At 45.8% G+C, this 17,378-nt stretch overlaps 1 protein-coding gene across 2 annotated transcripts in view; it reads left to right on the top strand.

The window, feature by feature from the left end:
• The first annotated feature begins 2,759 nt into the window (after positions 1–2,759).
• The window catches only part of PCMT1 (protein-L-isoaspartate (D-aspartate) O-methyltransferase), a 41,882-nt gene continuing 27,263 nt past the window's right edge, over positions 2,760–17,378 (top strand). Inside the window, exon 1 of one of the 2 annotated variants that reach the window (XM_053460882.1) lies at positions 2,760–3,087. In XM_053460882.1, the coding sequence (XP_053316857.1) occupies positions 2,799–3,087 (289 nt within the window). In that variant the 5' untranslated portion in view covers positions 2,760–2,798. The remainder of the gene's footprint in view (positions 3,088–17,378) is intronic. The other variant, XM_053460883.1, reaches the window with a different exon arrangement.

Raw genomic sequence — 17,378 nt, 5'->3', positions numbered from 1 at the left:
GATTTAACATGGAAGGCGGGGCAGGCAATTGGTGGGGATTTTCCACTGAAGACAGTTGGTGAAGTGCGTCACAAGATGGCGCTGGTGTCTGTGTCAGACACGACACAGTAGCCGGAGTAGACGGGGGGCGGGGGCCTCACAGTACAGACAAGAGCGACGGCTTCCTGACGTCATTGCATTACAGGCTGGGCAGCTCCACCCCTTGTCCGACGACTCGGCGCCATTATAGAGCTGTGGCGTATAAGACATTGGAATTTTACACAGATATCTTGAGTGCTTTTCATCATACATTTCTTCGCCATCTAACGATTTAAATTCTTTGCTACAATCTAGCCAGATTTTAACAGTATCTTTCAATCCGTCGTCGTCTAATTTTCCTGCTTTTTCATTTAGGAGGTTTTGCCAGGTGCAAATTGATAAGGTTCCTCCTCTGGGTACTTTATATCGTTTTTCCAACTTAGATAATTGCTTAATGTATCTTTTCCCTCGTCTGTCAGCAACTAATTGGGAGGGAGTACAGAACCCACTTGGAACGCTGTTATCGTTCCCCATTCCGCAACGGTATCGTAACCTTGTCCGCAACCGTCCGAAACCTTCTGATACGAGCGAGGCACACACACACTGTAGTAATATTATGCACTGGGGACAGGCGACTGGGCTGTCCAAAATAGTGTTAGTCTTACGGCACCGTCTGGGATCAGAGCAACTGGGTTGATCAGGTGTAGACTTGAAACACTTTACCGATTTCTACAGTGTGCTGGGGACAGACGACTGGGCTGTCCAAATTAGTGTTAGTCTTACAGCACCGTCTGGGGATCAGAGCAACTGGGTTGATCCGGTGTAGACTTGAAACACTTTCCGAAACCTTTCCGAAACAGTGTGCTCGCCAGCAAAAGGGAGGCACCACAGTTCAACAAGTGATTATACAGTAGATTTACATGGGGTTCTTTTATTGCCTCTCGAGGGTGCGTCAACCACCTGAGTTCCCTCCTCCGAATACACACGTGAGTAACGAGAGACACACAAGGTAGATAAGAAACGATCTTACCTTGTAACTGGGCTGCAGTCCCAGGGTCTAATCGTCAGCTCACGGCGTGAACTCTCCCCGGGAGGGACCTCCGACAGGTACGGCTTCCTCGAGCCCCACGTTGGGCGCCAACTGTTTTGGATGCTTTCCAATAAAGCCTTTCTTCAATTGTTGAACTGCTCCAAATTATATAAATATAAATGTACGTGCACGGAGAGAAAAATAAGACACACGACACACTCTGGGTCAGGTCCAAAATCACTCTGCTTTATTTTGTTTATATTATAGATTATATAGTGTCCAGAAAAAGGGACGTCAGGTTACGTAAAGCTTATTAATTGGTTAATCCTGAAACTATGCGGAAATAGGCAGAAAGGCAGAAAACCGTTAGAAGCAAATATTAGATACTTTCCTGCAACAAGATATAGCCAGAATGGCGCTTGCGGTTAGTAAAATATAGATAACTGAATACACTGCTACTTGCGTCTCTCACGTATCTGCGTGAGGTGTAACCCTTTATTGGTCGAGGCCAGCTTATATTCATTAAAGCAATAAGCGTTTCTTGCTGATATATAGTGGTTCCATAACATAAGGAGGTGGGGTGATTAGCCACAAATGTGGCGGGAGCGGGCGGGATTGGCCACAAATGTGGCAGGAGCGGGAGTAGAACACCCACACTGCAAAAAAACAGCGGGAGCAGGCAGGATTAAAAAAGCCGTCCTGCGCAGGGCTCTACCTGGAACAGCTGTTCCAACCATGGATACATATAGCATGATGTGCACTGAGTGACATTTCCAAGCTTGCTCATCCTATATGGTGGGATTGTGAATTTACCTTCAGGTCACTAACTTTTGTGTTGTAGTAATTGCTCTAGCACGCAAACAAGTCACTTACAAAAAAAGTCACTTTTGATTACAAGGCCCACCCTTAGCTACACACTAAAAAAACAGGTGACTCCTCCCCCAAAATTAAAGCAGTATAAATTGTCAGGACTATATAAACGATGTATCTATATGTCTCTCCAGTGGAGGACTGGCAGCTTCTGACCCAGGGGCCAGGAAAAGCAACATGGCACCATCGGCCCACTTGCCCTCTCCCAGTAAGTCACATACACACTACCACTCATTTTTACACACACTCTCAATTTTACACAAACTCATACTAACAGATACCTATATATCCATGCTAAGAAATATTCCCTTTCACATTCATCTTTACGCGCTTACACATTCATGCTCATACTCTTGAGAGTATATATCTATATAGATAGATAGATCTATCTATCTATATAGATAGATCTATCTATCTATATAGATATAGATATATATATATATCTATCTATATAGATATATATATATATATCTATATATATATCTATATATATATATATATCTATATAGATATATATATCTATATAGATATATATATATATATATATATATATATATATATATATCTATATATAGACAAACTCCCTTGTCTACCAGTTGCCAACTTGGAGCTGGATCTACCCTCAACGAGGAGGCGTGCCACGTTAGAACTGCTACCAGCGTTATTTTTGAACGTGCACATCATACTGCAGTATCACGTTATCTCCTCCCAAAAAGGGGTGCGTAATCACTGCAGCGGTAGCTGTGACTACAACCACAGGCACTACCAAACTACCGCTCCCCGGAGGAATTACCGGGGGAAATCATTATTCCACGGCCTTCTACACGTCCACATAAGCGCTCAATACGTCAAGAGAAAAGCCAGCATAGGACTGTGACGTATGCCAATGCCAGCGTTAGGCGTGACTAATAATGCGTCTGATGTGGCGTCACTGGGCGTGTCTGTGCGCCTCCATCACGGGCCTCAGTCTGTGCATAGCGCCACCCATTCCTCGTCTGGAGGGTCTTCGGATGACGTCTCTTGGCTGGAAGTGCTGGGTTTTCTGGGCAGGCTGCTGGGCGCAGTCGCCGCGCTGAAAACGGCTGAGTACTTGCTCCGTGCGCTGTGTGTAGTTATGGCCTGGAAGTCAGGGGGAGCCAGCCACTCCGAGCTGGTCAACAATCTGCGCAGTGAGTGTGCGGTCATGGAGGAGGCTGACATATAAACACACACATGCTGTCACACGAGTACTGTACTTGGCTTCTAACACTAAACTGTAACGTCATGTATATACATGTTTAAATATATTTATTCCCTGCCTACGTGTGAATGCTCACATGCCAGTAAAGCGTCATGTGTGTAGAATATGCCTGTGTCCGTCCTACGGGTGTGTGTATACACATATATATGTGTATGTATATATATATATATATATATATATATATATATATGTGTATGTATATATATATATATGTGTATGTATATATATATATATGTGTATGTATATATATATATATGTGTATGTATATATATATATATGTGTATGTATATATATATATATGTGTATGTATATATATATATATGTGTATGTATATATATATATATATATGTGTATGTATATATATATATATATATACCCACAGTTATCACTGGCACATATTGGTGTTGTGTAGCATTTTACTAATATCAAGACCCGTAAGCGTATGATACTGCTGACTACCAAATTTGGTATAAACACTCTATTATTAGCATGGATGTGTACTTTCTTATGCCATCACCGTACTGTTATTATTATCTAATTAGCAGTGGAGGGTTGATCTTGTTTTATGTACATACATGAAAATTTTTGGATGGATATTCTATGCTATGATTGTCACACCAACTTGTGTAGTGCATACACGAACTTGCTACCTGGTAGAGATGGTATGGCCAATTTCAGTATGAGAGGGGTTAAATCAATTGTTTAGGCCTGTGGTGCTAAAAGGTCTTATCAGATAAATTTGTCTTTTGAAGCTGGGATTCCAACCAGGGCCCTCTGCAAGGTGTGAAATCTTACAGGTGGGGTGCCTCATGTCTACTGGCTGGGTGATCCACCATATGCCTGTATCCTCTCATAGATACTGGATTCTTTGATATGCTAAGTGACCACTAGCAGTCAGGAAAACCATTTCATATTCAGGTCATATCCAACACATATCAATAATAACCCATAGATTCATAATTATACCTCATTTTGTGCATATCTAGAACAGGGAAAGCGCACCCTACAAAAAGAATACAAATATGGCGGTGCAACTTAAACTGTCTGGAAAGAATTGTGAAGTCTGTGATAATTCAGTCATAAGTAGCAAGTGTGACATATCTATGGACTTCATAATTTACAAGAAATTCATAATGCAAGAATTATTGCTGTGGTGAGCACAGGAGGGACAATAAGATACAAATTAGTTATTTTGATATGGTTCCACCATACAAGGGGGAGGGCACTTATGGTTCCTATAGGTACACCTTCCCTGCGCTTATACCACCTCTGGGCCAGTTTGGAAACTCGAGATGAACTGGGAAAAAGTATACATTTAATGATAGGAAATTGGTCAGTGTGCTTACTAGGGGCCAAGATCTAATTTTGAGTAAGTCGCCATCTTTCCTTGCCAGAGCCCTACAGACAGAAAAACGGTTTCTTTACCATTCAAGTGAGTAGGTAGGTTTTCTGTAATTTCTCCTTTTCATTTTTATCTGTTTGGTGTAAATAATCTGTTTATCATCTGTTTTTTTTGTATGCACTGTGACTATTTTTTGTTCATAATAAATATTCTTTTATTAAGTTCTGCCTTTGTCTGATAAAGACTCACGTTACCTGATTAGACCATTTTATTGGTAATTTGAAATCACGTAATTATTGTGTTAAAGTATATTGTGTGGGTTTTATAGTCGAATTCGCTTGGGGGACCGAGGCACCCCATTTATAAATTGTCTTGGTGGTGGCAGCGTTATTTTGATATTAGTTATATCATTATAGTTAATTTTGGGTGGTATTAAGGGTGGATATTTATCACTATTTCTGGTCTAGGGCAGACAGTGAATTTTAACCCTTTTATCACCAGAACCAAGTCACGCGCATGCTTGGAGTAGAGTGCGTTCGTGACAATGATGCCTGACACATCTAAGGAAGCATTGTATAGTTCATGGTACTGCCATACATGATATTATTCATCCAGTCAATGTAGCATAGCAGCCAAATTATATCAATGCCTGATACTATGATACATTTGTAAGACATATCAGGCCAAATCTGCTTCAGGGGGGGGCGATGATTGACTGTTTAGGCATGTGTTCATAGTGAGCATTATTTTATGAGTTCAAGAGAAGAACTTAGTTGGTTCATAAGTTTGGAGGGGGGGGTGTTTGGTATGGGACAAGGGGGTAATGTTGATGCCATGGACAGCCCAATCACTGCCATCGCTTTGCTTGGCTACAGGGGGGTGCTCAAACTAGTCAACAGTTGGATGATCAGCAGGGCCGGCTGAAGACTTAACGCCGCCTGGGGCGAAGTTTAAAATGCCGCTACCCCCCCCTGCTGCGGGGGGGGGGTGGCATTTTAAACTTCGCTGACGCCATTATTTATCCCCCCCCCGGTACTTACCTTTAAAGAGTCCTGCGGCGAGTCTCCCTGCTCTGCCACGGTGCCGGTTTGTAATGCTGAGCGCCGGAAATCGACACCACTCATCACCGCTCATCATTACAAGCCGGCACCGAGACAGAGCAGGGAGACTCGCCGCAGAGGAGAGAGGGGCGCCGAGCGGGTAAGCGAAAACCACTCGGCGCCCCTCTCTCTCTCCTCCGCTTCAAAACAAACAACAAAAAAAAACGCTTGGGGCGGCATGTATAATTTCAAATTTTCATTTAGTTTTTTTTTTTTTTTTAACACTTTAACATCTAACCATACCGAGTGGATGGTGAAAGTGCTAACATTACCCCAAACACTACCTGCTTACTCCTAATCACTACCTGCTTATCACCTAAACTCAACCTAACTGATGTGGTCACTACGTTGCTTCATCAGTAATTTAAGTCCTATTTGGTTTTGATACACCAAAAAAAAAGTCTCCCAAAAGACACAAAAAAACAGAGCATTTTAAGATGTGCCTCCTAGCTCGGAGAAGGAGAGATACCAAAAATAAAATATAAAAAAATTCCACCAGGAAAAATCATGCAATGTGCATAAAAAGGTAGGAGGGACAAATATGAAAAGGTTGGAGAAGAAAAAGATAAACTCAAAATCCAGTGCTTCTATTAGATTTCAGTAGGTGTTGACAAATTTGGTTTGGATCTAGGAGCTAAATGTAGGAGCCAGTTTTTTCAGTCATGCACCCCCCCCCCCAAAAAAAGCGCCCCATTATTGGACTGTGTTTTAACCCCTTGATATATTTTATTTTCATCTTTCTCTCTAAGATGATGATCTACAATCATGTCCCCTTAACATATATCATAATTAAGAAATGTCTTTTCACAAAGATAACATATCTTAGAAAATATACGTAATAATGTTTTTAGTAATGTTTTGATGAATACTAATGCACTCTAACATACCCTAACACTCAATGCAACCACTCAATACTAACTTGCATAACCAGACACACGCACATACCTAACTTTTCACTTATCCTGTGTAGGCTCAGCCTGTCTTCAATGAAGCTTGCCCAACGCTCATAATAAATACTTATGCTATTGTATACAACTAAGGCTTTGATCAGGACTTGAAAACATAAGGTTTTTTTCAGTACATGATGCACACTATTATAAATGCCTAGCGAGTAGGTATATTAATGCAGGGCTTGACAAATTTGTTGTGAATCTAGGCGCCAGGTAAAAAAGTTAGGAGCCAGGATTTTTTTAAACTAACAGTTGGTCAGGAGTGATCTGATCATCATCAGCCCACTTACTAAACTCAAAGCATTTGACCTGGAAGCACCCTGGACTTTCAGGTCAGTGCTGTTTTTTTTTAATTATTATTTGTTAACCCTTTCAATGCTGATGTTCCATTGGAGCACAGCATTGACTGATATTTATTCCCCACAAGCTTGTGGGGACAAATGTTAACCCCTGCAATGCCACAAATGTGTCATACACAATTGTGGCATTGAAGGGGTTAACGCTGCACTGTCGCTCTCAGGGAGCGGTCAGGCAGCAGGGGGGTGTTGGGGCTGCTCTCCACACTCATGGGGAGACCAAAGAACCCTCTCCCCTGTCCCTGAAGCTGCCTCTGGCAGCTGTGACTCAAATTGCTGGTCTATAGACCAGCCATTGCAGGGGGGAGTCTCTGATGACTGCTGTAGGCTTCCATGCCTACAGGAATCATCAAAGGGCTTGTGGGGGCTCGCTTTTGCTGTTGCTGGCCTGCCTGGGCTTCCAGGCAGACCACCAGCAGCAGAGCCCCGTGCAAAACGGGAATTAACCCCTAAATGCCGCAGCATTGAAGGGGTTAACGCTGCACTGTCGCTCTCATGGAGCGATCAGGCAGCTGGGGTTGTTGTGTCAGGTAACCACACTTGTGTGGGGACCCAATAAACACACAACCCACTTCCCTGAAGCTGCCTGTGGCAGCTGAAAACGCAATTGCTGGTTTTGCAGCAACCGCGTTTTCAGCCTACAGGATCACTCCGTGGGAGTGATCTCAGGCTCGGGGGCGGGCTCTGAGTGGCTGTGCTGTCTGCCCAGACTCCTGGGCAGACAGCAGCAGCAGCGCCCCCGTGTGGTGACTCAGCCTCTTACATCAACAATTTTTTCTGGATGTAAGAGGCTGACAAAACCTAGGCGCCAGGACAAAATTCTCTGTCGCCATGGCGACCTGGCGCCTGGGATTTGTCGAGCCCTGTATTAATGCTTATTGTTATTACTCAATGGACTTTAGGGTATTTAGCAGGTCCTTCTAGCAAACATCATACCTTCCAGTTTGATATGTATATTTGCTATGGACTAATTATGTTAAGATACTAAAAATGAAAGCATATGAAGTGGCTGGTTACTATCAGAGTAATACGAGTGTGATCTCACTCTGAAAAATGATAAAAACACTATATACTGCGTTTTATTTATAAAGTCAGTAGATTTTGTAGTACTATGGCAATAGAAGTAACAATACTGGTATTGATTTTAAAGAAGTCACATGCAAATGTAGGTGGTCTGGAGATCTCAGAGGTGGGCAGCAAATGGTTTCTGATTAAGGTGTAAGTCTGAACTACATTGTTGCACCAACGTATTTATTGTGTAAGCAGGAATATTGTTCAAATGTTAAATATAAATGAATACGATTTAATGTTTTATAATTTTTTTTTATTATTATACCCGAAAAGGCTACACAGCGCTGTTAAAGATATACATTAACGCATACAGTCACAACAGGAGTTGAGAAACCTGTATGTGAGTTTGTCACCTAGCTTTAAAACCAGGGTGCTGTGTGATAGCTTATCAGATGAGAAGACCTTAAAAAGAATGGAAGATTGTTTTTTCCTGGAAAAAAAAAAACAAAAATACATGTAGTATGGAATATGTTTTACAATAATAAATGTTTGACATGGCATTTAACCCCTTCTGTGGTGCCGTGTTTTTAGCTGTAATTTTCCCTGGCATCCCAGGTGACACTGATGAGAGACTCCTCCTCCATACCTGAGATAGGGCAGGACTCAAAAGGTTAAAAGGCCCCTCCCCTCCTAGCACCCTCAGTGTTTTTTCCTGCCCTACATCAGGTAGGGAGGACTCGTCTCCCGTTTGTTATTTTGATACGGCTCTAGGTTGAGCCGGTTCTCCCTAGGGCTAAGCCCCCCTGGGTGGGGGATACCTTCACCGTAGCCGGATGGCTGGTGCCGCGCTTACTCACCTTTGCTGAGCGGTTGTCCTTCCGGCTTCCTCTCCTCTGCTCCTGCTGCTACCGCTGCAGATCCGCCGGTGCCTTCAGTGTTCTTAGACGCCGCGGTCCGGTGTCTCAGCGTTTTTCAAGAGGGCGTCTCTGCTTCTTCCGGCTAGGATTTCTAGGCATGTCCGGTATGCGTTCCTAGCCTCGTTTTCATCTCAATTCCAAATTTTGGCGCCAAATCTGATGCTGTTGCAGCTTGTAGCCTGCTATGGAGCTATTTAAGTGGTGCTGTTGCATCCTGTTTGATTATGTCTGCTCCAGATAATACTGATCCTCCCTCTGTTGAGGAGAGACCTAAAAAGGCTTTAGCTGAAACCAAGCATGCGAAGTGTTCTGGTTGTCACAAGCCTCTGCAGGATTCCAAGAAAAAGCTCTGTTCCGCCTGTCTAAAGTCCGTTGCGGATTCTGAAGCCTCTGGTGAGAGCCTGGCTTAAGGAGGAGATGCAGTCCACCTATTCTGCCTTTCGTCAGTCGGTTCCTGCTCCTTCCCATCTTCCGGCGGTACGGGAACCATCTCTCCAGCAGTTCTCTGAGTTCGACTACCCTGAGGTGGAGGAGTGTTCATCAGAGGAAGGAGAAATCCAAGTTCCTTTTTGTTTCCGGTGGAAGAAATTGATACTCTCATTTCTGCTGTAAAGTCTGCCATGAACTTGGAAGAAACAGCTACACCTAAGAGGGATCACTTATTTTCCGGCTTCTCTAAGCAGTCACCTTCTTTCCCTGTGCACCCTCCTTTATCTGAGATCATTAAGCAGGAATGGAACCATCCAGAGAGGAGAGTTAACCTGTCCAGGCGGGTGAAACGCCTTTTTCCTTTTGAGGAGGACTTTGCCCAATTCTGTGCAACTCCGCTGGTTGACACCACGGTGATGAAAGTCTCCAGAAAGACTGCCTTGCCGCTCGAGGATGGCTCTCATTTTTCGGATCTCATGGAAAAGAAGGCTGAAGCGGCCGTTAAGAAATCTTTTGAAGCCTCCACTGCTGCTTTTAAGCCTGGCATAGCTTCTACCTCGGTTTCTTGGGCTGTTAAAATCTGGCTGTCTCAGATTGAGGAAGATGTTGCAGCAAAAACGTCTAGAGAGACTATCCTCAAGAACAGTGTTCCCTCTAAGCTGTGCACTTGTGCGCGCGCACATAGCTTTTTTAGAGGGCGTACACGTCCAAAAATTGCGCGCACAACAGTTTTAACCAAAAAAAGAATAAAATAATTTTTTTTTAAACTTTATGTGGCGCGGATATTGTGCGCACAAAATTTTTGCTCTGTGAAAATTTTTGCACAAGACAAGTTTTCTGCGCACGCCAACTAAGAAAAATTAGATGGAACATTGCTCAAGAACATTGCTGCTGTGAAATTGGTGGTGGATTTTCTCTGCCTCCATTGAAAATGTCAGGATGTCAGTCAGGGCTTCTGTGGCGGCCAGACGGGCCTTATGGCTAAAAGCCTGGGGGGCTGACAATGCCTCAAAGAACAGGCTGCTTAATATTCCTTTTAAAGGAAGGTCTCTGTTTGGCGAGGAGCTGGAGTCCCTGCTTGAGAAAACGACTGGGGATCAACATTGGATGCCACAACGTAGAACTGCTTCCAGAAGGCGGCAGTCCTTTCGTCCATACTTTCCAGGCCAGTCCAGGGGCTATGGTTCCGGTTTCTCTCGCCCTGCAAGGGAACATGCCTTCCGGGGCAGATTTCATCATGAAAGGGGTAGACATGACAGATACGCCTTCCCCAAAGCGGCCCAGGACCCCAAAAGTTTTGCATGACTCAGCCTGCATCCCGGTGGGAGGAAGACTTCGGCATTTCAGAGACAATTGGTTCTTCATCACCCAAGATTCCTGGGTGAGATCCATCATATCCCAGGGTTATCGACTACAATTCAAGATCAGGGCTGCAGACCAGTTTTTGATTTCCTACCTTCCTCAGAACCTGGAACAGCGGGGATTCCTGTTGTCTGCTGTCCAACAGTTTGCAGATACAGAACTACTTATTCCCGTGCCCCTGCGGGAACAGGGTCAAGGTATTTATTCGCGTGTCTCTTTGGTTCCCAAAGAACCAAGGGGATTTCGTCTCGTTAATGACCTACGTTTCCTGAACCGTCACCTTCGTTTCCTAAGGTTCAAGATGGAAACCGTAAGATCAGCTCTGGACTCTCTAAACCTCCGAGACTTCATGGTCTCCATAGACCTAAAGGATGCGTATCTTCATGTCCCTATGCACCCCTCCCATCAATGGTTTCTGCGGATAGCTATTCCTTGGGGTTCAAGAATCAGACATTTTCAATTTCAGGCCCTTCCATTTGGCCTGTCTCCAGCCCCCAGAGTGTTCACAAAGCTCCTTGCAGTGGTGGTGGCCCATTTCAGGCGTCAGGGCATTTCGGTCATTCCTTACCTGGACGATTGGCTGATTCACACTCATTCAGCAGCTCTCCTTCAGTTTCACCTTTCCCGGGTGGTCGATACGCTTCAGGATCTCGGCTGGATTCTGAATTGGGAAAAGTCCAACTTAGTTCCTTCTCAACAATTGGTGTTCCTCGGCCTTCGCCTGGATTCCTGCGAGGGAAAAGCTTTTCTTCCTTCAAGCAAGATCAGCAGGATTTATTCCCTAACCCACAAGGTGCTTTCTGCACGCAAAAGTCCGTTAAGAATATGTATGTCCCTACTCAGCAAGATGACTTCAGCACGGTATGTAGTTCCCTGGGCCCTGGCTCACATGAGGGTCCTTCAGAACCATATTCTTCATCTGCTGGAAGAGAACCCATTCGCCCTGGACAGACTGGTTCGTCTTCCTCCGCATGTCAAAACATCCCTCTCCTGGTGGCTCCTACGAGACACTTTGGCCTCAGGAAGACGATGGGCCTAGTCATCCAAGGAGCTACTTACCACGGATGCAAGCAGAACAGGCTTGGGGAGCCACTTGTTGGGACAGCTTTGTTCAAGGCCTTTGGTCACCTGCCACTCAGCTCCTACCCTCAAACTGCCTGGAGCTGCTGGCGGTGGAGAATGCCCTACATCACTGGGAACAGCAGCTCGTGGGCGAGAACATCCTGCTTCGTTCCGACATCAACAAGCAGGGAAGTACGAGTAGTGCGCCCCCCCCATCAAACCATTTTTTTAGACACCACTTGGGTATTTGAAATGCTTTTACTTTAACTCTTTCCATGTCAAGATTTTGGGAAATATACAGCACTAATTTTAGCACTTGTTCATAATAATAATAAACTTTTTATTTTATTCTTTTTGGACTTTTTTTTTTTTACACTTTGCTGGAACTGGATGGTTCCTCTGATGCATAATTATTTTTAAATGTTACCACTTATTTTACAAATCGCATTGTGATTAGAAAGCTGGGTCTGGAGACCCTCTGGCAAACTTTTCCAATGTTATTTTTTTTAAAGGACGCACCACCATCTTGCGAGTGGCAAAATCACTCGCAGTGGCGGTTTTTACCACTCTCCGGAGCGGTCACAGGGTGTCCTGGGGTGAGTGTTCGGTGTCGCTGAATGCCTCGTGATCGAGGCATTTCAGCCACACCATTGAAGTTTAGGAGGCGATCGTTGACCAGACGTGGTCCCTGATGATGATCTTGGTGTTGCTGAATGCCTCAACATCGAGGCATTTCGGCAACTACGTTTAAACGAAGAAAGTGATTGTGATGGAGTGTGTGACGGAATGGTCCATCACTGGGGCCCCTGGAGAGGACTGAAAGCAGGCCTGCTACCCACAGATTATGGACCCTGCCTCCCTGCCCTGGCGAGTGGGACTGTTGTCCCCGTCTGGGACCCAAACTCCCCAGTCATTGAGTGCACCCCAGTACTGGTTAGTGGGACAGGTGCCTCTTGCCAGCCCCCTGCATCCACAACTCGATGGATCTGTGCTCCCTGACAGAACTGGTTGCAGACCCGGTTGTCATACAGGGCCGCAAGGTACTCAAAGATGGCTCCAGCCTGGCTGCCAAACAGGCAATTGTGTAAACTAATCACATTAACAGGATGGCTGCCAGTGGGGAGATTCAGTAGCTAAAGGGGATTAAAGGTTGGGTTATCTACATGTACCTGTTTATCAATGTTGATTTATGTTAATTAAGTTCTGTGGTTATATGAGTCTGTTTTACAAGAATAAACTGTTCATTCCTGCTGTACTCAATTCAAGGTAGTTGTCTACTTATTGGGTACACATAGCAGGGTTCCAAGGTGTGCATGCTGACTGGTGCTGGAAGTGATTTTGGGGACAACAGGAGGATACATGTGGGTGATCTCTGGAAGTTACTACAGCTCTCTTGGTGAACCCGTTACAGTGATCATAGATCACTTTTTAAGCTTGTGTTAATGAAACTTTAAGGGGTTAAAGCCATGACGGTCCTGGCACGTCAATTGTCGCTAACTGGATGTTAGTGAATGATGTGCCTGGATCGACGAAAGACTTCTGAGACTTTGTCAAATCTCAAATCATTGCAAGTTCTCTCACCTGAAGACAAGCAAATACTTAAAATGCAATTCCCGTTAGTGGCCAGGCCCCATCTTGTTGGTATACAGTAGCTGATTGTTGCTGTCCTCTCAGACCTTAATTGAAATGTGTCTAAAAAAAAATTAGGTTATCTTTATCTAAATGATTCCTATTAATGATTACGATCTGAGCCTGACCGGTAATTGTATAGTTGAAATGTTCTTAACCTATACAGACCTTTTTCCTTGCCATTCCAGGTGGCACATGAGAAGAAGAAGGCTCCGCCTACCAGGTAGGGAAGGAAACACTATAAAAAAAGGAGACCTCCCCCTTCCTCCCCAGTGTTGTTTCCTGCCTTACTCAGGTAGCGGTTAGGCTGAAGCTTACCTTCTTTCTCCTTTTTTTGTTTTCTCGGAGCCCCGGGGGGGGCGTCCTCTTTCCGATACCCGGAAGTGGTCCCAGTGGATCCAGGGTTCATGCGGCAGCCTCGGAGGCTGTAACTCTGCGGTCATCGCGGCAACACACACGAGGCTCAGCCCTCGTTAGGCACTGCCCACAGCCCAGGGGGCTCACTGGGATGTGCATTCGGGCTCCGGTTCACTCCGTCCCGGGGAATCCTCAGCGTGAGGCACGGCAGGGGAAGGTTTCAGGCACTGTGAGCAGGATTTCAAACCCGGCTGTGCCGATTTCGCGGCACCAGTTCTTACAATCTCCACGAGAGGTCAATCGGCTGGGAATTTCCGGATATGATGTTTCCGGGCCTGGGCACCTAAATGCCTCTATAAAAACGCCAGAATGGGTAAGATCTTTCCTTGCTCTTCGTTGCTGTGCTGTATTATTGAATTTACTACTCCTCTATTGTGCCTGCCTGTGCCTGAGGATTGTATATTGCCTTTTCAAGTAGGTGTTTCCCTCTCGGTTTGGAGGGAGATTTCCATTGCCTATTCCATTGCTTTCTGTGGTTACATTTTTCTCCTCAGTCATGTCGGACAAAAATCCATACATCCCTCCTGAGGCCTCCCCACATAGGAAGTCTGTGGTAAAGACGAAACACAAAGCCTGCTCATCCTGTAAAAAGACCCTGCACGACCCTTCGGCCAAAATGAACAGCTCCTGCTCTCGGCCTAAAGAAGTTTCCACAACAGAATTTACCTCCTGGTTGAAGGGGGAACTTCAGTCTACCTTTGACTGTTTTCGAGCCATGGCGAGCTCCACTCAGGCGCCGTGCCTCAGCATCAACCTTACCAGCAGGGTCCACCAAAGTTTCTTCCAGATACCCTGGAAGGCTATTCGGCTTCTTTTTCTGAATATGACTACCAGTCGCATGACCCCCAGTCTTCGGATGAGGACGGGGAAATTAAAGAGGAAACCTTTTTCTTCCCAGTCAAAGAAACAGGGAAACTCATCTCTGCAGTCAGATCTACTTTGAATCTACAGGATGACATGCCAGTTTCAAAACCATATCCTTTTCAGGGTCACTCTAGGAAACTGCAGACTTTTCCAGTTCACGATTCACTTTCTGCCATTATCACGGAACAGTGGAAATATCCTGACCGGAGATTCTTCACATCTTCCAGAATCAAAAAGCTTTTTCCTTTCGATAGTAAGAATTCTGATGCCTGGGAAGTCCCGAAAGTGGACACCGCAGTAGCCAAGGCCACGAAAAAAACAGCCATTCCGTTGGAGGACGCGTCCCATTTCAAAGACCCCATGGACCCGAAAGGGCTGAGAATGCCGCCAAAAGGGCTTTTGAAGCAGCAGCGGCGAACTTTCGTCCAGCTATTGCCATGGCGTCAACTTCTACAGCCATTAAAGTGTGGCTCCAACAGGCGGTGGAAGACCTTGCAGCTATTCCAGGGACTGACCAGGTCGCAAGAAACCTGTCCGACACCTGCTTAGCAGTTGACTTCATCTCTGATGCCTCCATTGAATCCGTCTGCTAAAGCCACTGCGCTTTCAGCGGTTTCTAGACGAGCTCTCTGGCTTAAGTCGTGGTCTGCAGATAATGCCTCTTCGGCAGCGACCTCGACACGATTCTAGAATCCACCACGGGCAACAAGCACTGGTTACCTCAGAGAAAAGGACCGCCTCGTTTCAGGTCTAATTATTACAGAGCTCCAAGAGACAGAGAGTCCTACAGGCACTCAATCTCCAATCAAGACTACCAGTCCTTTCGGGGTAAACCCTACGCAAGAGGTAGATTCCAGAGAGGAAGAGGAAGAGGCAGGGACGGTAAAGCAGGAAGGTTCTGACGCCAGCAGGCTTCAGGTAGGGGGCAGGTTAACCGGTTTCATTCATGCCTGAGAAGAGATCACCTCAGACCCTGGGTCCTTTGCATCATCGCTCAGGGCTATGCACCGAAGTTTACTCACCTACCTGCCCAGAAGTTCCTGCTGTCCTTGCCTCCCGCAGATCCTTGGGAAAGATCGGGATTCTTCTCCACACTCAACAACTTAATTCATGAAAGGGCTCTGGTCCCGATTCCTCATTAAGAGATAGGAGAAGGAACCTACTCCCCCGTCTTTGTCGTTCCAAAACCATCCGGGAATTTCAGGCTAATAATCAACCTACAGTTGGTGAACACCTGTACAAGATACAACAGGTTCCGGATGGAATCCCTGAAGTCCGCCACAGAGATTAATTCGTCGGGGCACTTCATGGTCACTATAGACCTGCGAGATGCCTATCTACATGTCTCGATCAGGGAAGACCACCAAAGATTCCTCCGTCTGGCCGTTCCATTGCCTCAAGGTATTCGGCATCTTCAGTTTTGGGCTCTTCCTTTTGGAATTGCTTCAGCACCACGGATCTTCACGAAGCTCATGTCAGTGGCCGTGGCCTTCCTGAGGAAAAAAGGCATAAAGGTGGTCCCATATCTGGACGAGTGGCTCCTCATAGCAGCCTCGGCATCATTGCTCCAGTTCCATCTAGAGTTTTCCCTCAGGACCCTCCACAACCTAGGATGGCTAGTAAACATACCAAAGTCACAATTACTTCCAAACAGACGTCTGACCTTTCTGGGAATGATCCTCGATTCACACGTCCCGCGGGACAAGATCCTAAGATTGAGGGAATTCACGCACGCTGTCCTACAGAACAAGTCAGTGTCCCTCAGATCCATCGTGTCATTGCTCGGTCTAATGACCTCCTCCATCTCAGCGGTTCCCTGGGCACTGGCTACTGGATCACTGGGATCGCTCCCAGGACGTCCCTATACAAGAAGGTCCGACTTTCTCCCTTCGTTCGGGAGTCACTCCGATGGTGGCTGTCAGCCAAGAATCTTTCACAGGGACTCTCTCTTGGCAGACAAGAGATTGGGTGGTAATTTCCACCGACGCCAGTTTGAGAGGCTGGGGTGCTGTTATGGGAAGCAATATTACACAGGGAACCTGGTCTCCTCAAGAATCAGGCCTGCACATCAATCTTCTAGAACTGCTAGCGGTCTGGAGGGCTCTAAGGTTCTGGTCTCCAATCCTGCGGCACAAGTCCACCAGGATCCTTTCGGACAACGTCACCGTTGTGGCCTACCTTTCCAAGCAAGGTGGCACCAGAAGCAGGCGCCTGCAGACCCTGACTGCTCAGATCTGCCGATGGGCGGAGTTCAGTCACTGCACTCTCTCCGCAGTTCATCTCAAGGGTTCACTGAATCAGGAGGCGGATTACCTCAGCAGGAACTCAGTACTTCTGGGAGAATAGTCCTTAAACAAAAGGGTCTTCGCCTTCATCACAAGGATGGCCACGCATCTGAACAAACGGAGTGCTCCGGAAAATTCGGGAAAACCCTCAAAAAGTCATCCTGGTTGTTCCTTTCTGACCTCGAAGAATCTGGTTCTCGGACCTTACCAATCTGACCATAGACGAGCCCATGCTTCTTCCTCAGGTGAAGGATATTCTCGTTCAAGGTCCTGTTCTCCACCCAGATCCCTCCTGGTTTAACCTCTCAGCATGGCTTCTGAAATGGAGACCCTGACCTCTAAGGGATTAGCTTCATCAGTGGTGAACACTATTCTCTCCAGCCGCAAAAATACTACGGCTGCTAAATACCAGAAGGTTTGGGAAACGTTCATCACCTGGTGCAATGTGCACGAAGTATCCTCTCTATCCATCCGTGAGGTGCTGCGCTTTTTTCAA

Source organism: Spea bombifrons, chromosome 3, assembly GCF_027358695.1.
Source record: "Spea bombifrons isolate aSpeBom1 chromosome 3, aSpeBom1.2.pri, whole genome shotgun sequence".
Taxonomy (NCBI): domain Eukaryota; kingdom Metazoa; phylum Chordata; class Amphibia; order Anura; family Pelobatidae; genus Spea; species Spea bombifrons.
Note: the sequence above shows the minus strand (reverse complement) of the source record. Positions and strands in the feature narration are given on the sequence as shown.